The 25,310-nt window shown below is 62.8% G+C and overlaps 1 protein-coding gene across 1 annotated transcript in view; it reads right to left on the reverse strand.

The window, feature by feature from the left end:
- CASZ1 (castor zinc finger 1) overlaps nt 1-25,310 on the reverse strand; it is a 56,561-nt gene that overhangs the window by 19,199 nt on the left and 12,052 nt on the right. Inside the window, 5 exon segments of the mRNA XM_070404065.1 lie at nt 271-435; nt 1,467-1,557; nt 3,038-3,106; nt 4,363-5,197; nt 8,368-8,847. Coding sequence (XP_070260166.1) covers nt 271-435; nt 1,467-1,557; nt 3,038-3,106; nt 4,363-5,197; nt 8,368-8,847 — 1,640 coding nt within the window.

Here is a 25,310-nt window from a genome sequence, read left to right on the forward strand (position 1 = left end):
GGCATTAAAACAAAGAATTAAACAAAAACCTCCTCAGGAATCATTTGCAATGCCGCTCTTGGGTGTTAAAGCCTGAAAAATGTCGGTCTGTATAAACAGCTCGCTGAATTTCACCCACACCAAGTATGGCCATGGGGAAGGCCCCGCCCTGGCCCACCAGCCGCTGCCTGAGCCTGAGCCCCCAGGACTCGCCACTTGCCCCCCGCCCTGTCCTGGGACCTGGGACGGGAGGAAGGGAGGCTCCCCGCCGGGGGTGGGGGCGGGGGGCACCTGCATGCAGTGGTAGTGGGTGCTCTTCCCGTTGAGGTGGCAGCCATGGTAGTAGACGCTGCAGTCGTCCAGCGGGCTGAAGCGCATGAAGCCGTGCTGCAGGGAGTTGTCGCGCTTCTTGTGCATGTTGTAGTGCCGGATCACATCCTGCTTGCTCGTGAACCTCTGCCGGGAGAGGGCGGGTTGGCGGGAGCCTGGCCGGCCTGCCAGAGGCCAAGAGCGCCAGGCCAGCTGCTGGCCCGAGGCAACCTCAGGCCTCCCTGTGAATAACCCTGCGTGGGGTCCGGGCAGCCCAGACTGCCCCAAGGCTGGCACACGGGACCCTGGAGGGAACAATTCCAAGGTTCCAGAACCACAGACTCTGCCCTGACCTCCCCTCAGGCTCCCGACAGCCATGCCCAGGAGCAGAGAGGATGAACTGGACCAAGCCTCTAAGGCAGGGGCTCTGAGGGACACATTTTGCCCAGAGCTACCGAGGGGCTCTGCCGGGCTGGGCTCCCTGGCGAGGCAAAGGGAGCAGCCTCTAGGCCAGTGATGGCGAACCTTTTGAGCTCGGCGTGTCAGCATTTTGAAAAACCCTAACTTAACTCTGGTGCCGTGTCACATACAGAAATTTTTTGATCTTTGCAACCATAGTAAAACAAAGGCTTATATTTTTGATATTTATTTTACATATTTAAATGCCATTTAACAAAGAAAAATCAACCAAAAAAAATGAGTTCGTGTGTCACCTCTGACACACGTCTCATAGGTTCGCCATCACTGCCCTGGGCAGACTGCCTTTACTCCCATCACTTTCACGAGCTCTGCACTCACCAGCGGGTGACTTTGAATAGAAGTGACCATGGACCTGAGCCTCAATGTTATCATCTGTAAAATGGGGCAGTAATGCCAACCTCATAATTCCCTGGGAAGATCTATTAGGTAAGGTGCTTGGGCTCTGGCACAGCCCTTGGTGCAAGGCAGACGCCGTGAATGGGCATTTGAATTATTAGCACCAGGTTGCAGATGGCTCCAGATCCTACCAGATGCCTGTGGGCAGGGGTCTGGGTGCACGGACAGGCCAGTGGTTTTCTGGCCTCTCTGCCTCCCGGAGTTAAGTCCGGGCAGCCCGGGCAGAACTGAGCTCCCATCCCACTTTGGAGAGGCTCCCACGGCCGTCGGCACTGGAGCAGGCGGTGCCCGAGGGGCCTTACCTGGTAGTTGCACTCGGGGTCCAGGCAGTGGTAGTGCTCGCGGTACTGGTAGGCGCAGTGGATGTGGCCGCAGTGCTGGCTGCCCGAGAACCTGCAGGGGAGGGGTCGGCTCAGACCTCTCCGGGGCCAGGCCCAGGGGACCGGGCCTAAGCAGCCAGGAGGAGTCTATGCCTGTGCCGCAGAGAAGTGCCGGGCCCTGTGTGGGGGTGTGGAGGGCAGAGGTGGTCTGCAGGGGTGGAGGGGTGGAAGCCTGAGGAGGCCAGGACAAGCGATTGAGCCCATCAGGAAGCCTAGAGCCATCTGCCCGGGGAGTCCCTCTCCCCTGGGAGTGAGTGCCAGGGAAGGCACTGAGGCCTGGCACCAAAGTGGAGAGGAAGGAGCTGGGGCAGCCAGAAGTCAGAGCAGAGACGGAGCAGAGACCCGGATGGGATGGAATGGGATGGGATGGGGAAGGCAGGAGCCCCCAAGGTGGCCCAACTGCCTCTTGTGCAGGTGCTGCCGACCGCCCAGCACTGGGCCAGGTGCCGGGACCCTGCTGAGCCGGGCCAGGGCTCTATTGCCGAGAGATGCAGCTAGACAGTTCTCTTTCCTGGGCTCTCCTGACACTTGAAACAGGGCAGAGCTATGAATTTTTAACGCACAGCATCTGTTTGGTTTCCCGAGGCGGGGGGCTCACTCTCCAGCCGACTCTGAAGCCAGGAGCCCCAGCTGCCTGGCCACTGCCCACCTCCCTGACACCCCAGGCCGTCTCCAGGCCACGATGTTGCCGGGCGTGGCTCTCCCAGCCCCGGGGACGGCCACCCTGGGGAGAACATGCCATGACAACTGCGGAGGAGGTGGCAGGCTCAGCCCGCCTGCCCGGCCGGGATGGCGAGAGACGGCGGGAGAGAGTGAGAGGAGGCCCCCTTGTCAGGGGGAGAACCACTTGCAAATAAATATTTAAGCTGAAGCTGCCAAAAGGGCCATCTGCTGAGGCGCTAATAATAATGATAATAATAATAATAATAAAGAGAGCAGAGCAAAGCTGGAAAGACAGAGAGGGACGGGCAGAACCTGGAAGATCAGCAGAAAGGCAGCTGCCGGGCACGACCTGCCATGTGCTGCCCCGTCAGGCGCTGGCAGCCAGGGCCCTGATTTGGGGAATCTGTTGAGGGGAAGGTTACCTGCCAGTCCTGCTGCCTTAAGGGTGTAAAGGGGTAGGTCTGGAGTCAGGGGGTGAGGGCCAAGGCCTGGCCCCCGGGGAGTGCATTCTGGCCAGTTCCAGGGGCCCACAACCCACCCAGGGCCCCGTGTGAGCTGTGGACGGGCCCTACACTCACCTGTGGCCAGGCCCTGCCCTTGGGCCCCTTCAGGTACCCCGTCTAGCCTGGGGTACAAGCTGCTGAAGGGTGTGTGGCCCGGGTCCCACCCCGGGGTTGGGGCCTCTGAGCTGGGGCAGGAGTGTATGGGGATGGGGAGGCACCTTGGCACTCGTGGTCGTATGGACATCTGGTCCCAGTCCCCAGGCTTTCCTGGTGCCCCCCCCCCCCCCCCACTTGCTCTCTGTGGCAGTCTCCTCCCCAGGGGCCTACCTGGCAATATATTTCTGGTAAATGTTTACATCTTCGGTGACAGCTGGTTTATCTGTGGGCAATCCGTTCCTGGTGAGAGACACAGGGCACAGCCGATTAGCGGACAGGGGGTGGCCTCATGCCTCAGGAGCATCTGGGAGGCAGCTCCCTGCCCTGGGGCCTGGCCCTTTGCTCCCTCGCTCGGTGGTTGAGGCACTCAGGGTGGGACTGAGCGAGTCCCATGGCGAACGTCTGGCTTGGGTTCAATGAGCTCAGACCCAGCCAGGAGTCCGGAGCGGCAGGGCCGGGGGGGGGGGGCTCCATCTCGGGCACGGGCCTGGCCTCGTCTAACCGGCAGGAGCCTCAGAAGTTGGGCCTGACCCCCCCTCACACCCCAGGAGTCAGGAAGCTGCTGGCTGAGGAGGGGTGCCAGGTACCACAGGGACGTCCCCAGGGGAAGGGGCAAGACGGCCCCAGAGGGCAGGCGGCTCCCCAGATCCGCTCCCAGGTGTGGCCCCATCTCGGGGGAGAGGGTCTCATTCAGCCCCACCATCCGTGACCAGTCATCTTACCATTGGCTGGGGCAACGGTCTCAACCTTTTTCATCTCGGGGCGCACACAAGCTACTTACTAAGACTCTGCGGCACACCCCAAAATACACTTTTTGCCGATCTGACACAAAAAACTAGGTATCACTTTGATTCATTTCACACCAGGACTATTGTGTTGGCCGTTGTCATTTTTTTATTTGACAAACTCAGGGGAAAGAGGTCAGTGCTCCTGACTAAAGAGTCGGCTATTGCATGTTTTTAAAAATTCTTGGGGCACAGCAGCTGAAAACCACTGGCCCGGGGGTTAGGGCTGAGTGTGCCCGCTCCCTCCCCAGCCTCCTGCCTTCTCTTGCTGCCTTCCCTGTGGCCCAGGCTCTGGACCGGGGAGCCATGGCCACCAGCTTGGACCCCGGAACCGCCCCCCCCCCCGGGACTTCCCTCAGCCTGTATTTGGGCCTGGAGGTGGCAGGAGGGAAAGCCAGTTACAGGCAAACAGGGTGGCAGGAGCCTGTGGTATGTGTGTTAGCAGAAAGCACATGCACACAAGTGCCCAGTGTGAGGTATGTGTGCACAGCAAGACGTGTAGTGTGTGGGCCCCTGAACTGGGCATGAGCGCTCACGCGGGCAGAGGGACACGCGTGAATGTGTGTGTGAGCACACACGTGTGAGCAGCAGCACATGCGTGAGAACCCTAGAGTGTATGAGCGCATAGCAGATGTGTGTGTCCACAGACGTGCGCTTCAAAGGCAGGGCAGTGGCCCCGGGGGGCAGGCAGCGGGGAGGGGCGTGCCTTACTTGACAGTGGAGACGGTCCCCGTGGTGATGGAGTCTGTTTTGGAGAAGGTCGACTTCAGGTACTCGGGGGTGTTGAAGGGCAGGGAGGCAGGTGGCTCGGGCCCCGGCCCAGCGGCGCTGGGGGCACTGGGCACGCTGGCAAGGGGAGCAGGAGCCAGGCTGGGAGCGGGGGGCACCTTGGCAGGGCCCGGCTTCTGGATGGCCCGGACGTCGTACTTGGAGGGGCGCCCCACCTTGCCCGTCTTGAAGGCGATGGCCCCGCCCATGTCGGGGCTGCCCTCCCCGGGTTTGAAGAGGTGCAGGTACTTGACGTTCTCCAGGTCGTACTTGGACGGCTTCTTGTAGGTGCTCCCGTTCTGGGGCCGCAGGTTCTCGCCCCTCTTCAGTTTCTGGATGAAGAAGTCGTACTTGGAGGCCCGGGCCACCAGGCCCTGCATGGGGACGCTGCCGTGCGAGGGCAGCGGCAGGATGGTGGCCTTGGTCTCCAGGTGCGCCGTGTGGCTGGGCAGCCGCAGGCCGGGCAGGGGGCCCAGGGCGTCCTTGCCCGCGCGCTCCTCCGCCTTGGTGCCGTGGGCCGGCCAGGAGAGCTGCTCGCCCGCCTTGAGCTTCCGGATGTACTCCTCGTACTTGGAGAAACGCGCCCGCTTGCTGAGGGCGTCCTCCCCGGCGGGCAGCGCGGAGGAGGTGGCCACCTCGGGGGCGGAGCCTGCGTGCAGCTTCTCGAAGCTGATCTTCCTGGCCAGCTCGTCCCTCGTGTTCTGGTCGTCGTAACCGAACATGCCCAGGAACTCGGTCATGGTGGAGGCCGCGTAGTCCCGCAGCGAGGAGGCCTCTCCTACGGCAGAGAGCACGGCGGTCACCTCTGGGAGGGAGCCCCCCCAAGGGCAGGAGCCCCCACCCGCAGAGGGAGGGGGCCGGTGTGGGGAGGGGCGGAGCGGGACATGATCTATGGACATTTGGCTCACTTGTTAGGTTTTACGACTCTTAAATTAATTTGTTTAAAAAAAAAGTAATTAATACTGGGGTAAAATAAAACGAGTTCATCAATGCCAGGAAAATCAATTTCCTAAATGTTCTGGCCGATGGCTTTTCAGTACATTAAACAAAGTTTCATAAATGTCTCCGCTCTCGCCTTGGCCTAATATGAAGACGAAGCCATTTTACTGGAAGTAAGGCAGATCCCAGCCTGCCTGAGGGGTGGGGGGACAGGTCCGGCCAGGTGGGACGTGGGCCGGCGGCTGAGGGAGCCTCCGTGGGTGGGGTTGGGGTGCGCCTGGCTGAGCCTGACCGAGGACCCTCCCCGAGCCCCACAAATGGACACCCAGGACCTCACCCCTGGGAGGGCCTGGCCTGGTGGCCCCGCCCAGAGCCCCCGATTCCTAATGATCCCAGACACAGGGCTGAGGGCAGAGCGCCTTGGTGCACTCGCTTGACTTGTGAGTCCTCTGGGCACACGCTCGTGCACAAGGTGGCCACCCGCGGCGTCGGGGCCAGAGAGGCAGCAGGCCCAGGTGTGGCCCATGTCTGCCCCACCCGAGTCCACGCCAGGGACACGGAGAACCCGAGCAACCCCTCACAGGGAACCACGTGCACACACGCTCGCCATCGAGCTCACATCCCTGCCCCCTTCCCGACTTACAGACACACGTACACAAACCACCCACACGCCACGCGCCCAGCTCCCCGAGACTCGTCTCAGGATGCGGAGGTCAGATGATCCGACTCTCTCGGGGCTCTTCCCTGGAGACCCCTCCCTTCCACACACGACCTTCCACCCCATCAGACAGGTGACCCCTCAGCTCGCACAAGACACGCCTTCCTGCGCTGAACGCTGGCTAAACACCTACTATGTGCTCTGCCCGGAACCAGGGGTGGGTGCACACGGGAGGATGAGACCCCCATGGGCCCCAGGGGGCGTTCGTGTCTCCCCACTTGTGTCAGAGCCCGCACCCCCAGGCGGACACACTCAGCGTGTAGGGCCCCAGGCTGCGGGGCCTAGAAGCACAGTCAGGGAAAGATGTGGCCAAAGACAGGGTGGGAGGCGCAGGACTCTGGCCGCGTAGCAGATGGGGGTCTCCTCCCGATCCCCGCGCCAACCTGCTGGGGCTGGAGTTCTCAGACCACACCTGGAGGTGGTCTCATAGGGCAAGACTGGGCTTGGGAGCAAGAGAAAACCCAGCCAGATGTGCAGGGAGAGGCTCTGAGCTCCGGGGGCGGGGGTATGGGGGGAGCAGTCCTGGCAGGACTGGGATCCCCCCCCCAGGTAAGGAGGAGACGGTCATGGGCAGCACCTGAGGCGGGCAGAGTGGCTCAAGAGCGGACAGACAGCTGTCCCCCTGGGGGTGGGGGTGGGGGTGGGGCAGTGGCCTGTGGGCTGCTGTCCTGACCGTAAGCTCCACCGGCGGCCGCGGCCGGGGCCCAGCCTGGGGGGAGTGGGCTCTTGATGTCAGATTCAGTGGCTCAGGGACCAGGGAAAGGGCCTAAAAATAGCTGGAGGCAGCTGAGCCCTCACTATATATGGCAGAGAGACAGAAGGCTGTGAAGGGCAGGCGGCTTAGAGCAGGGAGGGGGCCAGGCTGGGGTCCCAAGTCAGCCCACAGGCCTGGGCCCAGAGAGGGCGGCTGGGGCCCAGCCCGTAGTGGGTCGCTCAGCCCTGGGCTCTCTCATGGCCACACCGGAGTCCCACGGGGCCTCAAACCAGAAGGGTGAGGCCTGGGCCATGAGACTCACTGGTGTTTCCCGCCCCGCCTCCTGTCACCGGCTCTCCACTCCCCGGAGCACAGGAGGCAGGAGGCAGAGGTCCAGGCGAGCTGGGCAGGACAGAGCTGGGCGTGGGAGGGGCTGGGGCGCTGAAGGAACAGAGGCCCTGTCCCTGCCCTCCCCTCCCCTCCCCTCCTCTCCCCTCCCCTCGGGCCCCGCGCAATCACCTTGCGTCTGGGAAAGGCAAGGGCTTTTCCTATCAGAGGAAACTGAAGGTCACACTTTTCCTCATTGATCTTGCAATGTTTGTTAATTACTCTGTCACTGATGTGGCGAAGGATAATTAAACAGCTCTGTTTATATCTTATATGCATAATTATGTGGCTGCGCAGGGCTCCCCGCACTGGGAGGGGATGTGCCCCTCACTGCAGGGGGAAGGGGGCAGGGGCGCGGGCAGGGGAGGCTCGGCACCAGGCACAGGCCTGGGAAGGAGGCTGGGGAGCTGAGTGAGACCCCAAATCCTGGGGTTCCAGTCCTAGGGGTGACCCCCTCCCTCCCTAGAGCAGAAGGAGTTCAGGGCTGCTCTAAGGACAAGGAGACATCAGCCAAAGCTGGGCCTCCGCCACCTCGTGGAAGAGGTCGGCCAGAGGACGTGTCCGGGGCAGGCAGGTGTCATGGGACATTCGGGCTGGGCTACCCTGAGGTCCTGTGCCCTGTCTGAGGGGTCCTGCTGAGGGTGGCCGGGGTCCCCGGGAGGGAGAAGGTGGCGGGGGGGAGACAGTGGGAAAGCCGTCAGGGAGCAGGGAAGGGAGAGCGGGCGAACAGGCCTGTCCGACAGCCACGCGGAGAAACCTCCCTGGGAAACAGCCTCCGTGGACAGCCTGCGGGCGCGTGTGCTCCCGTGGCCGTGTCCTCCACTGGGCTCCTCTCTGCACACGCATGTAGCTGTCTACCCACACTGTCCGTCCACCCGCCTGCCTGTCCACCCATCTATCCCTCCACTCACGGCTTCCTGAAGACCCACTGTGTGTTCGGCAGCCGCCACCCCCAGACCCGCTCACACACTAGGGAAGCTGCCTTCTCAGGCCCGTCCCCTCTCACCCCTGGTCTCACTCGGATCCCTGCCCAACTGGCCTCCCCGTTCTAGACTGTAGCTCCACCCCAGCCCCCTCTCCGCAGGAGTCCGGACTCGGCGCCAATATTTGGAACAAGAGTGAGAGAAGCGGGCATGTTCCGTGGACACACCCCTCCTTCCCGCTGGGCCTCCTCACCAGGTGATGCCCGTCCAGGGCTCCAGACACCCACCTGAGGGCTGCTTGGCACCGGGACCACCGCTGTCCTTGGAGGCTGCCCTGTCCGTGTCCTTCTCGGCCGCGCCATCCTTGGGCTCCTCGCCGTGGTCCTCCTCGTCGCTGCAGCCCCGGGGCTGCACCATGTACACGCCCTCGGGCGGCAGCTCCAGGCCCTCGCGGGCGGTCCGCCCCAGCAGGGGAGCGGGCGCCGGCTCCTCACTGTACTCCCCGTTGACCCACTTTTCGATCACTGCCCGCCTCTTGTCTTCTTCGCTGCGGGGGGCCCGGGCCACCCCTGGCTCAGGGCCACTGCGCTCTTTGTCCTGGGGCCTCAGTGGGCTGCCCTCCGTGTGGGCGCCGGCCTCTGCTCCCTTCTCCACCACCACCTGGCGGCTCAGCTTGGCGCAGATGGCGTTGAGTTTCAGGCCGCCTTTGCGCTTGGCCGCCATCGCGGGCTTGCCTGTGGGCGGGTCGGTGCACCGGGTGCCTTCAGCTGCAGAGGGTGGAGAGAGAGAGGTCAGAGGTCAGGCACAGGCACCCACCTCAACAGCCGGGGCTGAGGCTCTGCCCCCAAACCCCGCAAGCCAGAGGTTCCCCACTCTGTCCTGAGACTGCCCGGCGCATGTCTGAACCCCTCTTAGGCTGAGCTGTGGAGGGCTAAGCTCGCCCATCGCTCTATCCCGGGGCCTGGCTCTAAGCCGGGCACGTGCTCCAGCCGTGGGCAAACTACGGCCCCCGGGCCGGATCCGGCCCGTTTGAAATGAATAAAACTAAAAAAAAAAAAAAAGACCGTACCCTTTTATGTAATGATGTTTACTTTGAATTTATATTAGTTCACACAAACACTCCATCCATGCTTTTGTTCCGGCCCTCCGGTCCAGTTTAAGAACCCATTGTGGCCCTCGAGTCAAAAAGTTTGCCCACCCCTGTGCTAGCCGGTCCGAGGATTTTGGAAATGAACGAATGAATGAACGACTCCTCCCACACAAGGTCTTCTCCCAGCACTGGTTCCTGGAAGCACTTCCTACCCTTGTCTGGCCCGAGACACCTCCTCTGAGAGGCCGGCCGGCCAGGCCCCCGTTGGTATAAAGGCGGCGCAGGCTGAGGGCTGGGCGTGGGGCAGAGCCAGCAAGACAAGCAGCCTGACTCCACTTGTGAGCATCTACCCCACGGTCCACTGGTGAGGAGACCGCTAAGAGCCAGGGGCAGCCGGGCAACCCCGTGCCTTACTGTCCCAGCAGCCCTGGTTGGCACCTGTCCCCACCGGGGCGGCTCATCCCAGGCTCTCCTCTGCCTGGCCCACCTGGTCCCTGGGCCTGACTGAGTCCAGCCTCTGCCACGGGGGAGCCCGAAGACCTGCTCTTCTCCAGCCTTTCCCACCAGGGTCCTCTCGGCCCCTCCCTTGTCTCCTCCGGCCCTTTCCTACCACCTCCTCCCGCAGCCCTCAGCCAAGGGCAGAGCTCCTCACAGCCCGTCCGAGGGCCCTTGTCCCTGCCCGAGGCCCCGGCTCTGCCCTCTCTGCCTGGACCAGCTCCTGTAGCCCTCGAAGGCCTGGCTGGTCCCAAGAAGCCCACTTCCCAGCTGAGAAGGCGCAGGAGCAGTGCCTAATCCCCAAACCCGACAGCCCAACGCCAACGCCCCAAAGTCTAACGCAGCTGCCTGTCTGCTAGCCACCTCCCATGGCTGCTGAGCAGGCTGCCCAGGGTCCTGGTGGCACATGGCAACCCAGATCCCCATGCAACCTGGGACCTGCCTCAAAGACCAACAAGGGTGCATCTGTCTGCCTGTCCGTCCATCTGTCCATCCGCCCAGCAACAGAGCTGCTCCTACTGTGTGTCCCTGCGGCAGAGCAGGGGCAGGGCGGTGGCCACGACAGACACATTGTGCACAGGCAGCCCCAGCGAAGCGTCTCGATGTCAGGACTTCCTCACACGTCCCCCAACAGGAGGGGGCACGTTCACGTCTCCACACAGGTCAGAGGCTAAGCGAGGGGAGCGGCTCTGCTCCCCAGTCCATGCTTAGAAGAGGCTTCGACAGCCACACTCTAAACACCCCCACCTGGGGCCCCCCCGAGAGGCGGTCAGACAGGGGTGCCCACACCTGTGCCTGCCCACAGGTAGACCTGGCTTGTACACATGGATGGTTGTCCCCCAGGATTCAGGCGATGCCCCGTGACCCCAGATCCTTGCCCTGAAGCCAGCTGCCCGTGTATGGCCTCGCTTGGCCCAGAGGGGCCCGGGGATCCCAGCCCAGCCCAGCGTCAGGGACAGGTCGGCTTGGCTCACTCCAGTCCTCCCAGTCCTGTGGCCCTGGCTCTGCTGGGCCCCACCCTGGCCCAAGCCGGATGCCCACTCTCCCCATGTTTGTCCACGTCTCCAAGTCTGTGCTGCCCACACCCAAGTCTCCAAGCACCGACATGGGGCTCCTTCTCCAAGCTCAGTGATGGGGCCCCTAATCGCACATCTCACCCAACCTCCGGGCCAGCCGCCAGGCTCCGTGACACCGAGTTTCCTCCAGCCGCCTATGGCGAACAGAACGGCCTCACCTGGTCCCCGCGGTCCCCTGCCCTGGTGGGGACGGGGAGGGTGGGCGTGGGGAAGCCTGCTCTATTTTTACTGGGAGGTAAGCAGCCAAGTGTGTATGGCAGACGGCAAATGAATCTATAAATATTTATCCCGAGGAAGAGGGAAGCAGAGGCTCCCAGGGCTGCCCTTGCTGTTGGTGACACCCCCTCCTTGGGCCCCCACCCATCCTGGAGCCTCCCGGCACTTGGGCCCACCCAGCCCTGCCCACCCCTCTCCCCATCTCCACTGTGTGCCTGGCTGGGTTCCTCCTGGGCCCCCACCAGCTGCGATGCAGCTGTGCGCCCAGGGCCCACCCCCCGCCTGCAGGCCCCTTTGCTCCACCTCCACCCCCTCCACCTGCCCTCCAGCTGCTGCTCTGCCCCAGCCCACCTGCCTTCCAGATGTTGCCCTCCCTCTGACTCTACTGTGGGTCCCAGGGGTGGAGGTGAAGAAGGCACGTGGGCCTGGGGTGCAGGGCAGGAGGCGGGGACTGGCCTTCCGCGGTGAGTGGAAACGCGTGCGAGGCTGGGGCGGCAGATGGGGGGGTAAGAGCTGGGGTCCAAGTTGCCTGCACGCCCACCCTCCCTCGCCCATCAGGGCCCTGGGACCCTGTAGACTACCCCCCTCGTGGCCTGACCCCAGGCTCCTGTCCATGTAAACATTCCCTGACTTTCTTCCCTAAAATATAAACGCCATGGCCAGGCCTCAATGGGAGGAAGCCATCCGTCCCCGGCCCTGTCACTGCCCCTTTCATCTCCTTCCCACCACCAGCCTGCCCGCTGCTCTATTTACACTGGACACTTCCTCTGGGAACAATACTGCCCAGGAGGCAGGCTCGGGCCAGAGGGTGGAAGGCGGGGGACTCCTGTGCCGCTCACCCAGGGACGGGCGCCCCCGGTGAGGTAAGGGGCGGGCAGCTGTGTGGGCCTGGCCAGGCCTGGGAAAAGCAGGGGGCCCTCCCGCCTCAGCCGCTGGCCCGTGGCTCTGGGAGGGGGCACAGCACCGTGGTTACGGCCTGGCCTCTGGGGCCCGACAGCTGTGAGTTCACAGCCTGGCTTGGCCCCTTGCTAGCTCCGGGCCCTGGGCACGCTGTCTGCCCGTGAAAGGGCTGCAGGACTGTAAGGGGAGAGGGAGCCTGTTGGTGCCAAGCACAGGGCCTGCCTGGCAAGCAAGGGCCTGGGGAAAGGCAGGCGAGTCCTAGGAGGGGAATGGCAGGCCAGTGTGGTGCCACACCTGGGCACGAGATCCCGGCCAGGACACCTCACCTGGCCGGAGAGGTGGGGGAGGAAAGAGCGGCTAGAGAGCAGGGCTGGGGCAGGCGCCCGCTCAGTGACCAATGGCCGCTCCCCAGCTCCCGGGGTCTGAACCTTCCCTCCCAGGCTCCCAGCTCCAGCAGCCCCCAGCAGGCAGCTCTGGTGTCTGACCCGAGTGGCTCCTGCTCAGGTGGGAAAGCAGGGCCGGACGGGACTGGCCGTGCCCTGAGAGGCCCTAGCTCCCGATGCCTCGTGGTGAGCCCGCGTGGCAGGTGCTGGCGCGGTCCCCTCTGAAAGGGAGGAAACTGATCCCGGAGCCACGAGGATACCGAGTTCACGAAGGCCGGGCTCAGCCAGGCGCCGGGGCCGCCAGGATGTCCCCGAGAAGCTACTGGGTGGGCTCCCAGTAGTCCTAGGCCTCCGTGTCCTCCCCTCCTCACCCCACGCCCGGTTCCCAGAGCACGGAGCCCCCTAAAGTGTTAACTGCGATGGGTAAAATGGTGCAGCAGATTGCCACAATAAATAATTTACTGATATTTATAAATATTCAAATCAGCCAGCTTCAGAAATCCAGTGAAGGGAGGGCCCCGGGAGAAGGGCCCGTGCTGGCAGGAATCGCATCACTCCCTGCACAGGCTGGGAGGCCAGGCTCCTGCCAGTTCCGGGGTGAGGGGCTCCGGCACCTGGGCCCCTCATCCTCCTCTCTGGGGACCAGGGTGTTGGGGTGGCTGAAATGCCTCCACCTCCTCGCCTGGTCAGGGCCAGGCCTTCCCCCACCCCGCCCTGGGCTCCAGGGGACCAGGGCTCAGGGCTCAGATCTGCTAGTCCTGACAGTGGGGGGCCGTCCCCAGGGGCCGGGCAGGCCTCCCGCCCGTGAGTAATGCGTTTCGAGGCTGGGCGGCCTGTCAGCGACCAGGCTCTGGGTGCTTTATGGGCTCTGCCTGGTGGCTCTGCACTCCCTGGTAGGAAATAAAGTTCTCCCTGAGCGTCCCTTCTAAACATTTCACTCAGTGGAAACGGTGTTTAAGAAAAATGAGGACATATTTCTTCCTAAGGATGCAGTGTCCCCTTTGGGCGGCCTAATGCCCGCTGTATATCAGGAGGTGGTGAGGCAGGGGCCAGGCACCGTCCCCCGGGGTGGGGGTGGTCCAGTGCCCGCCTGCCTGCGGCCGGGCAGCGCGGGGACCCTGGGCACCGCGGGGTCACCTGGTGGCGGCCCTGGCCCACCCCGCCTAGAGCGATGCCGTGGCTGGCACCCGCTGACCACCTCCCTGGCGCAGCGGACGGTGCTGAGCGCTTCACAGTGTCACCTCGGTGACCCCCCAAGGTCCCCACGTGGCCACTGTCCTGTCCATTCCAGATGAAGGGACAGAGCCAGCGAGGCTGGTAACTGTCCATGGCCACCCAGTGTTCCTGCTGGAGCCAGATATCGACTACCGAACTCCGACGCCCAAGGTCACGGTCTGAGATCTCCCCCCACCCACCTCCCACAGCCTCCCATCCAGGTGGAGCAATGTGGGGCCTCCGCTCCGCGACCCCCATGAACCGGAACTTGGCGGCCACAGCCCGCGCTCGGGTGCTGTGCCTGTGTGTATTCACGCACCACCCTCGCAGGGCACCTTCCACAGGCCAGTCCTGGGGGCACGATGCCAGCAAGGCCGACTGTCCTGTGCCTGCATCCTGGGCTGTTTAGTTAATTCATCTACTTGTGTATTGACTTTTGTGCATCCTCACTCCAGGACGTTTCCCCATTGATTTTTAGAGAGAGTGGAAGGGAGGGGGAGAGACGCAGAGAGAGACATATCGATTGGTTGTCTCCTGCATGTGCCCCAACCAGGACTGGGGATCGAGCCTGCCACTGAGGTACTTGCCCTTGACCGGAATCGAACCCGGGACCCTTCAGTCTGCGGGCCGGGCTGACACTATCCACTGAGCAAACCCGGCTAGGGCGGACTGTTTAATTGAGATGAGAGGTGGCATTCAAATCACTACAAGCAAAATCACTGAGGTACCCAGGAGCTAGGAGTGTGGGAACGGAGGAAGGGTCCTAGAGACACTGGCTCTGGTCCCTGCTCCCCCACACGCTCCCTGGGTGGCTCCACCCCACTTTCCCCTCCCCCAACACAAAGCCCATCTCCCATCCCAACAGTCCCCTCCCCTCTCTCCCAGTTATGGCCCCTTCCTCCAAACAGGACCGTCCCCCAGGGGTGGGCGGCCTTCCCTCTTGGGCCCTATCCCACCCCCAGCTGGGAGCGGAAGGGCCGCCCAGTTTCCGCGGGTGGAGGAGGGCTCCCGGTTCCCCCAGGGCTCTCAACCAGGTCCCCTGGTCCCCAACAGCTCCACGCTGGGGGCGCCTGCTGGGCCCTGCTTGCCCCTTTTTGTTTATTTATTTATTATGATTTTTTAGTCCAGTTAAAAGGTTTACTATCCAGACGCGTCTAAGTGGCCTCACTTAGCGTAAGTAACTCTATAAATCAGGGGAACTGTTAGCATCCACCGCACAGGCTGGCTATCAATCTCCCCCAGGTCACAGCCAAACAGGAAGGGGAGAAAAAAAGAGTTACCACCCAGGGGAGATTTAAAACACACCCGCGGCGCACACCCAGGCCCGGTGCGTGCACACACTCAGGCGTCTGTGTTTGTGCAACCAGATTACAGTCACACGTGCACACGTGGAGCGGCCCGGAGACGGGCCCCAAAGCAGCCCAGGCACGGCTCCTGCAGCCCGAAGGGGAGACAGTGCCTGCGGGGTGCACGGGGGGTGGAAGGGGGGGGGAGGCTCTCAGTGCCCAGCTGCCCTGCCCGGGCAGGTGGCTCTGAAGGGCTCTGCTTGGTCCCCGTCCCTCTCCATGGCCCCTGCCTCTGCCGAGCCCAAAGGCACCAAGCTTTCCCTTTCTGTGTGCCCGAGGGGAGCACTCGGCTGGGAGGTGAAGCCAAGGAAAGGGGCAGGGAGCTGTCGGCTGCAGCCACTGCAACGGGGCCGACTTTGTCCCAAGTCCTTGCCTGCCTGCCCAAGGCTGGGCTCCCCCAAGGCTGGGCACCCCCAAGGCTGGGCTCCCCCAAGGCTGGGCTCCCCCAAGACTGGGCACCCCAAGGCTGGGCACCCCCGAGACTCGGCACGGGACTCCACAAGGGCAGCTCTGCCCAAAGGAGTGACCAGCAGCCGCGCAGAGAACAGGAGAGGCGAGCGCCAAGGAGGGCGAGTGCCGGAGCCACCCCCGCAGTGGCCTCAGGACACCCCGCCTTTTCCTTTCAGGTGTGACCGGACGTGCAGAGCAGGGGACACAGGCTCCCCCTCAGCCCCAGAGACCCCATTAGGGCCTGGAGCGGGGAGGTCACTCCGGGTGCCCCTCAGCCTCTCCCAGTTTCCCTGCTGGGTCCCCACGGCCAGGCCGAGCAGCCGGAGGGTGGAAGCCCCCGGGCCGCCTCCTCTCCCACCTCGCCCCAGGCCTCCCTGGCCCACCCGCCGCCTGCCCTGCCCGCCGCATCTCCCCGTGAACTCTATTTCTCTTTCCTCTCTGAAAACAACTGAGCTGTAAATACTGTTTAACCTTCTCTCCCCCTCCCCCCCACCCCCTCCCCTCCGCACTATAAAAACACAAATATGCCATAACTCAGCCGGCCAGGCCGCCCAGCCTCCAACATGCCCCGCGCCCGGGCCTCTCAGGAAGGTCATTACAAACGACTTTCCGATTCACTGCTCCTGAAATAATTTTGTGTATTAAAACCTGAATCTGCACTTTCTGGGGCCGAAAGCCTCGCTTAATTATGGCGGGTGTCCTTGGGACGGACAGCGATCCTTCACTCGCCAGCCGCGCTCCAGCCCTCCACCCGCCAGCCCGCCCCCCTCCCTGGGCCCAATCTGTTTTCAAAGTGTGTCTGTCCTTTATTAAATTGTTTTCTTTTCCACATTATCAGTTGCCATGGAGACCTCATCTCTCGGATTATTTGAATTTCATTATATCTATTGATTTGGGAGCATTTCATCTTTTTTATTGTTTTTCTGTCAATTTTCAAAACGAATAACCATCTAATTTGCGTCAGTGCTGATTATGTTTGTCCCTCAATAGAGGTCGGCAGCTGCGCTGGGGAAACAAATCAATGAAAAACCATCATAAAACTCCCCACTCCGGTCTCCAGGATGTGTGGGTGACATTCCCCGCCTGCGAGAGACACACTCATCAGCTCCAAGTTCGGCAACGGTGGCGGCAGCTCCGCTCCGCGTCCGCCTCCTCTGGCCTTAATATTTAATTCCGCGATTTGGGGCATTATTAGTGGTGTTTTTATTAGCGCGGGTGCCTGTGAGTGCTGGGTAGCGGGCTGGCCGTGGCGTTAATTTGTGGGTGAGGCAGGGAAACCCCCGTGGAGGGCAGGGCGGCCGGTGGGGAGTGGAGGGACGGACGGACGCTCGGGATGGAGGGCGCCCCGACGAGGGGCTGGAAAAGGGGGGGACGCAGACGCGGGACCGAGCGAAGGGGAGGAAAAGAGGGAATTCAAATTGCTTACTTTGTTGGTTTTTTTTAAATAATTTATGCAATTTTAAGCATTTATGTATAAATTTTTTAATAAGCCACCCTGGAGCAGGATGGCCATTAACATCCCAACGTCCTTCTGTCCAATGGGCTGGCGGAGAGGATCAATTTCTGAGAGTACTTTCCCTTTTTTATGACATGATAAAATGCTTTTAAAGCAACTTACACAAATATGGAAATTTTTTTTTCTTTTTTTCCCCCATCCCCTCTCCCTTCCCCTAACAGCCTTCTTACCCACCAGGGAGGGGGGGCGAGTGGGCTCTCTCTCTCTCTCTCTCTCTCTCTCTCTCTCTCTCTCTCTCTCTCTCTGGCACGCCCGCACGCTTGTGCTCACCCTCTCCCTCCGGCTGGGGTGGGGGCCGCGGGGCTGGCAGGGAGACAGCCCCAGTTCTAACTGGAACTGGCCGCCTGTCCTTTAACAAGGGCATAAACTTTCATTACCCATGCACGCAGTCAAAGACAATTTAGGGAAACGCGCTGCTCGGAAAAGGAAAACCTCAGCGATTCGTGGCCCACGCTGCTGCCATCTGGGGGGCTCTGGTCTCCAGCACCCGGGAGCCCGGGCCCTGACCCTGGAGCCCCGCCAGGCAGGCGCAGGGAGGAGGGTCTTCGCCTGGGCTAGAAGAGAGCACCCGGCGGGCAGGGGCTGGGGCCCCTCACACCCCTTCACTAACCCCCCAGGCATGGGCCCTTGAGGGCAAGAGCTCTTCATTTCTGCCACCCCTGCTGGCACAGAGCGGAAGTCAGCTCTGTGGGCGGGCGGACGGACAGACGGACAGAGGGACCGAGTGCAGACTAAGGAGGAAAGTGGGCCCAGCAGTCCCGAGTCCCTTCCTTAGATCCACCAAGCAGGGGAAAGGCCCCCTCTCCGGTGTCACCCTCTGGAAGCAGGTCTAGGAAGGGATGCCTGTCCAGGTAGAGGATTGGGGTAACTAGAACGAGAGCCGGTGGCCCGGCCACCATCACCCCTGCCTGGCTCCGAGTCCCTAACTCCCTGAGATGCAGCCAGGCCTAGTGAGAAAGAGAACAAGTGGTCCATGCCCAGTTTTGGGGACAGCCCTTACTTCCATGACCCTTCCACCCTGCACCCCTCCTCCTGATGGGGTGCGGGATGGGGTTGGGGGGGGAGGAGGCGGTGCTGAGGGGTGAGCCCTGCCCGAGGGCTGAGAGGGACGACCCTGCCTTCCAGCAGCCGGCCCGGAGCCCTTCCCCACCCTGTCTCTGGGACAGTGTCCAGGCCTCCGAGACCACACTCGGCACCTGGACTTGGCAGCTTCCAAATAATACACAGCGACATCCGAAACCTGGCCCCCTGGGAAAGCCTGTCCCTTTAAGCGAGTTCCGCCTCTGCCCTGGGCCTCAGTGTTCTCACGTGAAACAGGGCTGCTGAAGGGATGACGTGGGGTGACGTGTCTGGCACGGAGCCGGTGGCGCAGGGTGCCTGCCACTCTGCTGGGTGGGAACGTGAGCCGGGCTGAGTCCAGCCTCGCCCGGCCCTGCCTTTGCCCAGGGGTCTGGCAGCGCTGGGTGGCCTCCTGCTTCCCCAGCTCTCCAATCCCAACTTTCTCCTCGGACCCTCGCCTGCCCAGCACAGCCAGCCCGAGGACCCTCTCGCCCTGGGTCCCCCGAGCATCTCCTGGGAGGCATCCCTCCTTTGGGGCGAGGCTGACTGCGGGCAGCCCGGGGTGGCCCCACAGCACCCGCGATGCTGGGCGGCAGCAGCGAGGGAGGCCACTCCCGGCCGCCCGTGGGGACTCGGGGGAGCGGGGGCTGCGCCCACCTCCTCCTCTTCTGTACTCAGACCCCCCCCAACTGCCATTAAAATAACAAGTTTCTGTTACAATCTAAACATTCCCACATCGCATAAAGGGTTATATTACACCCGAGTCACTCCCGGGCCCATGTTTGCACAGAAAAGCTCACGGCAGGTCCCCCCCTCCTGACGAAGTGACTTATTAAAGTTTAAACAGTAATTAACAGAACAATAAAAATAAAGGGATGTTTGGGGAGTCATAGCGCACACGGGGTTTTTGGCAGTGCCAGCAGTTTTTCAGTGCCCTGCGCTGGCAGCAAAATGCGACTGTGCAGCCAAGGGGACGGAGGACAGGGCCGGGGCCGGGCCAGGGAGACCTCGGGCCTAACGGGCGAGAAGCGAGGGCCAGGCTGGAGGGAAGGGCTGAGGAGTCCAGGAGGCTGCAGGGGTCTGTGCGAGGCCGCCTGCCCCACTGGGCTCTGGAGTGGCAGGGTGGGCTCGCCGGGAGCAGGAGAGGCGACATGGGCAGGAAGTCCAGGGAGCTGGGCTGCAGAAGCTTTGAGAAGCCGGAGCCCAGGCCGTCCCCAGGCACTTCCGGGAGCCCAGGGCCTCAGTCACATCCAGCCAACCCCAGGTGGACCTGGCTGGGGGAGGGGTCAGCCCCTGCAGGGAATGAATGATTCCTGGGGCTGGACCCCAGCCACTCTGGGCTTCCCTCCCAGTCGGCAGGTACTTGGGGCGGGACAGCACGCACCTGGGAGCTCTCCTGCAGCTCCTGGCCTCCACTCAGCGTGAGGAAGGACTGGAAGGGGGTGGGGGGGGAAGGCCTTGCTCCCTCCCTCTGGGAGGGTGAGACCAGCTAGCCAGCCGGGTCCCACATAAGGGCAGGAAGCACCTGGCTGGCAAAGGTTCTCAGGGAGACGGGCCTGGGGGAGCTGGTCACCCTTCAGCCTCTGCTGTTCTCCCTGCCCAAGTTCCACCTTGAGGCTCGGACACCTGGCTGTGGGGATGGCAGAGAGCAGGGAGGGGCCTCGAGAGAGGAGGGCTCCATCGGAGGAGCCCAGCCCGCCTGGGGCCCGGGGAAGAGGGGACAGCAGGGACCCTTGGTGGCCACAATACGTGTGTGATCTCATGCCAGTCGGTCATGGACCCCAAGGTCCTGCTGGGCTGGCCCTGGACTCGCCCCTCCAGCTGCCCTGTCCCCTGGGTGCTGTCACAGGCTATGCTGGGGGAGCGGTGCTCTCCCGTGGTGTCCTCTGACCTTACTGTCCCCAGAGCCCACGGCCACTTTCGCTGCCCTCGCCTGCCCAGCGCCCATGCCTGCCCTTCTCCAACGAGAGCCGCTATCGAGTCAGCTGTCTCTCTCCTCGGCACAAAGCACTCATTCCCAAAAGTGGCTTTTAGTATGGCGTCCCCAACGCGGGTTCTTCCCACGAGGCAGAGTGCAGGGCCGACCGGGGGACCCTGCGAGGCCCCTCCGACCACGCTCCACCCTCCTGGTGGCCTTCTCCGTCTCCCTGTGCGCCGAGCGCACCAACCTGCCTGGGCCTGCCGCAGCCTCGGTCCCCCCTGGCGCCTGCCTCTGACGGCCTGGACCAGCATCAAGCCCAGAAGCCACCCCTGGCCCGGGGCAAGCAGCCCCGCCGGTCCCTGGCACCGGCTCCAGCGCTGGTTCCTCCGCATCGCGGCCTCAGGAGCTGACGTGAGCAGCGGCGAGCCACACGTGGAGGTGAGATGCTGGGCTGAGGCCAGAGACGCTCTCTAACCTCGTGTCTCCTGAGATCTGGCTCCTGGGCAGCTGGCGGGCACACAGGGCAGAGGCCATGCCAACTGCCTCTCACCAAGGGGGGTGCAGGGGCCCACGGACCTCAGGGCCACTGGGCTCTGGTCACGAAGCACTCTGCCCTGCAGGTGTGACCAGGAGCCAGAGCTTTCCTCCCCCCTCTCCTGGGCTGAGCTCTTTAGGGCTCCACCCCCGCCCCAAGATGGGTGACTCCTGTGAGGAAAGACTGGAGGGTCGGGGCAGAGAGGTCAACACGGGGGTAGGCGATGCCACCCAAGCCCCAGCTGCTCTGCTTGGGAGCCAGGCTGGGAGGAACCAGCGGGGCTCAAACCCCCTCGCTGCTGGGGGAAGCCGACGGAGTCACCCAGCGCCGAAGAAGGTGGCCGGGGCATGGAGGGCACACTCGGGGTCAGGAGAAGGGCGGGCGGAAGGCCAGGCTCCGAGGAGGACTGGCAGGGGCAGAGGCCTTCCAACAGGTCCGCTCTCAGCTGGGCCGACGGGGAGCAGCTGCGCATCCTGAGCTGCTCCGTTTCTGGAACCCTCACCGTCTCCCGTCCCGGGGGCATGGCGAGGAGCTCCCAGGTGGCAGCTCTCAGGGCAAAGGCTGCCCTCGATCTGCACGGAACTTCAGACCTGGGATGGGCCGAGGGCTGAGAGGTGGAGAGGCTTGTTGAAAGCCTAGGTCACTCAGTCACTTGTCAGCACCAGACAAATCCAGAGACTCCACTCCTGCCCGGGCCCTCTGACGACCAGCAGATCCAACTGCCACTCGACTCTGTTCTAAAGGGAAGGTTCTGAGCCCTGCAGACCGCTCCGCGGGCACCAGCCCAAACACCGCACGTGCTCCCTGCCGGGCAGGCTTCCAGCCTTACACACGGGCCCACCCAGCACGGACCCAAGGGCTCTGGACCAGCACTGGGGGCGGGGGGGGGGGGGGGGGCGGGGGGGGGCGGGGGGCGGGCAGGACCTGGACTGCAGGCTCCTCAACGCTCCGAGGGAACCCATGAGGTCCGGCTCTCTGCGGCCCGGTTCACGCGCTAGAAATGGGAGGACACGTGGGTGACCATGTGAGAGAGAGTGCACTTGGGCGCACGGAGGGTGCTCCAGTGTCAGAGTGGGGGGGCCTCCTCGTGCTGTGAGGGGAAGGGGGGCCTGGGAGACAGAGGCCCCCAAAGGCAGCCCCAGGGGAGAAGGTGGGATGGCAGCAGGTGGCAGAGGGGTGCTATGGATGCCGCCGCCACCCACCTCCCTACAGCCCATCTCCACAATCCCCCGCTCAGGTCAACAAGGAGGGCAGGAGGGGACTAATTTGGGAGGATTTCTAAAACGGTGGCCCTGGTGGCGGGGCTTAGCGGTTGTCAGCCATCTGGAGTAAGGAATTACTGTCACCTCCCTGATCCTGGAGGCCCTAAACCCAAAGCTGGTTACTGCGTGTGGGGGAGGCGGCAGGTGGGGGGGGAGGTTTGGGGGCCTGTTTCAGGGAGACACTCACCAGCTTGGGAAGCACCTCCCTTGCCCTCGGAGGGGGCCCGGGGCCCAGGGAGGGGCCTGGCGAACCCCGTGTCCTCTGTGCCCATCGGCTCCCCCACCAGCTCACGCACACTCACTCCCTCGGCCGCGCCGGCTCGCGCAGGGGCCGTCAGGTAAATTAGATCTGAAAGCTGACAATTTCTGACCATATTTCCTTGATTATTTCAAACAAATGCACAGCAGCCGCTGTAAGGAGATTAAAGTGACATAAACGTCCCGAGTGGGAGGGGGGAGGGCAGAGGATTCAGGTCACCCCCATCCGTCCCCCGCCTGACAGACGCTATATCGCTATCCAATCCAATAAAAAATCCCCCCCTTTTGCTTTAATTAATTTTACAGCTAGCTTGCTTAATTACTTTCAATCAAAATCCTCCTGCCATCGCAAAATTAGAGATGGTTGAGCTCCATTAGCCTAAATTCTTCATTTCCATATAGAAAAGAGGCTGTCTGCACAGCCAGCCTGGGCCCCTGGCAGGACAGACGCCCGTCTGCCCGCCCGCTGCCAGCCAGCCCGCTCCTGGCTTCCGCTCCATGGCATCTCTGGCCCGCACATTTCCCCTCATTCCCCTCCACCGCTGCCCCTTGGGTGGAAGGAGTTGAGGTCCAGGAGGGGTACACGGTGTCCCCAAGTCTCCCCATGATTCATGCGGGGACTGCAGACTGGGGCTGGGCTACCTGGGCCGGCGGCTTCCAGCAAAAGGCATGGCCAGTCCTGGGATCCGGCTTCCCTGCTGCAGGGCCCTGCGGCTCTCCTGCTAGAGCTCATCCCCTGGCTGCCCCAACCTGGGCACCCCGTCCTCCTGGGCCCTCTGCCCCATCCCCCTCAGGAGCAGAGCTCCTAGCAGGGCAGGAGCCTTCCAGCCTTGGACGTCGGCCCTGGGCATCGAGACCCCTAGAACCAATGTCACCCAGGGTCCCCTCTCTGCTGTCTCCTGACCGGAGTCCTCCCTCACTATCAGCGGGACTCCCGGGGCCTGCTGTTTAGATGGCACTAGCAGGCCCTGTAGCTACCCCCCGCCCCCCCCCCCCCCCCCAGACTCTGGTGTTCTCCAGGGGCCCCTCCTCGCCCTCCCATAGCCCTGGTTCCCAGCCTGCAACAGCTGCTCCTCCACCCCCAGCCTGGGTCGGGTGGGTGGTGGGTCTGGGCTCCGTCCACATCCTGTGCTTGCACTGGCTCCCATCTCCTCCCCTCCACCTGCCTCACCCTCACAGCCCCCAACCCCAGCTCCGGAAGCTCCACTTCAGGTTTTCCATGCTGCAGCCCCGAGTGTCACCACGGGGTCCAGCCCAACCTGGGCACCAGCTGATTAAGGATCTGCAACAGGATGTAGGGATTACAGTAAAACCTGGCTCCGGATCGACAGGGGCAGAGGGCCAAGTCCTGTCTCCGGGACTCCCCTCCCCTCCCAGCTGCCAAGTGCCTAGGAGGGCTGAGCCTCTGCCCTTCACGGGGTCTTCACTGGACTCTGGGAAGTGGATGACAAAGGGTAGCATTAGGGGACCCGGGCCAAGTCTGGCAGAAAGGAAGGACCAAGATGGGGTGGGGAAGGGGATTTAAGGCTAAAACCTGCCCCAGGTCCTTCATGGGGACAGGAAGCTAAGGTCCTCAGGGAACTGGTATGGAGCAGGGTGCCCGGTCTGACTCGGGGCAAAGGCAGAGACACTAAAGTCTCCGGGTGGCCCTTCTAGTCAGCGGGCCTTCCAGCTGCCCCATCCCTGAGGCTGAATGACTCTGGGGGTGAGGCCAGCTCTGGAGGGGGGGCGGGTGGCAGGGGCGAGGAAGCTGAAGTTGAACTGATCTCCCTGGACCCCAGGGACCACGGGTCGTTCTGCGGACTCCTTGCTGGTCCTGCTCTAAAGGTTAAGGTGACTCCTCTTCCTGGGCCGGCTGAGTTTCTCGGATATGTCCCAAGCACCTGCTCCACTGTCCCCGCTGGCCCAGAGACCCAAGGAGACTGGGTTCGGGTGTCAGGTGGCTCAGAGTCTAACGGGGAAGACACGGCAGCACCAGAGGCTGCACACACCGCTGAGGGCACAGAGGGGGGCCAGCTGTGTTCCAGGAAGGCTGCCTGGCGTCCAGGTGAGGAGGGAGGCAAGCAGACGCAGACACACCGCCCATCCCAGCCAGGCTTCCTGGGCAGGCTCCTCCCACAGCTCTGCCCCATAGGCAGGGCTCCCTCCTCTGCCCCCTCTTCAGTACAGTCATCCACACAGGGGTTAGGTGGCAGGAAAGGCAGGAGCAGCCCCCGTCCTTGGTGGCACTTACTGACTTCCTGGTCGCTCTCCGTGCCCCTGGGGCCTGGCTGAGCCACATTCCTGCTCTGCTTCTGCCCACCGTGCCAGGCACTCGACGGGTTAAGTTGGTAGCAAGGCAGCTGGAAGAGCACATTCTGGGCCAGTTACCCAGAGTTCAAAGGGGCACAGCCACAGGGAGGGTAGCATCACTCACCATCCACCTCTGGCCTGCCCCCTGTCCACCAGCACCTGTGGAACAGGGAGCACCTGCCTCCTTCAACCCAGGGCCTGGCTACCCCTCCTTCCTGTGCATCCCTCAGAGGTCCCAGCTGAAATGCCGCTTCCTCCGGGAAGCTCTCCGGGATTATCACACTCTGCCTGCTGCCCTCTCACCGCAACCTGCCCAGTGCGGTGGCACTTCCATAATAACTGGTTTAATCACCCCTCGGCCTCACTCTTGACTGTAGGATCTGCGGGACGGGGCCATGGCTGCAGCCCAGAGCCTGACCCAATAAATATTTACTGAACGCATACAGAAAACCAAGTGCTTCTCAAGTTCATTAGGGGAAGAGCCAGGATTGGGGGTGTGTGTGGCCTGACCTCGGTACCAAGCCCTGTGGAGCTCTAGCCAGCTCTCCTGTCTGCAAGGGTGGGGACTCCCTGGGGGGGACTGAGGCCGAAGCCCCTTCGCTTGGGTCTCCGACCCTCTCTGCGCTTCCCGCTCACCTCCACATGCCCTTCACGGGCTCTGCCAGAACAAAAGAGGCCCCAGTTGTCCCGACGTTTCTGTGGGAGAGGAACAACTGTTCCAGCCAGGCCCTTTCTGAATAAATCCAGCAACTGTTTGCAGCGCGGTGCAACTCGCTCCCCACCTCCTGCCTCCTCCCAAAAAGGAGAAAAGGAAATTGAAAGAACGAAGGGGAAAATCCCACCCCGGGCCCCGCCACCTCCCTACACCCGCGATCGAGTCTGTCTGAAACGTTATTAACACAAAGAGGACACAGGACAGCCACCTGCCACTGGGACAACTGGGACAGCCGCCGCAGAGGGCGAGGCTGTGAGATCAGACCCAAAAAAAGGAGGTGAGGGAGTGAAGGATGGGGGTTGGGGGGGGTGTTGGGACACGAGAGGAGGAGCCACGGGGAAGATCAAAGAGAAGGGAGAGGAGAGACTTGGAGGGCAGTGGAGCACCTGGCCCACAGGGAAGAGGCGGGGAGGCCAAGGGGAGGGAGAGGCCGGAGGCCTGCAGGGCCCAGAAAGGCTCCTGGAGGCCAGGCTGCATGGGGGGCAGGAGGTTTCCAGGGGG

The sequence above is a fragment of the Myotis yumanensis genome, unplaced genomic scaffold, assembly GCF_028538775.1.
Source record: "Myotis yumanensis isolate MYYU_CA2020_CCGP unplaced genomic scaffold, mMyoYum1.0.hap1 SCAF_2, whole genome shotgun sequence".
NCBI lineage: Eukaryota > Metazoa > Chordata > Mammalia > Chiroptera > Vespertilionidae > Myotis > Myotis yumanensis.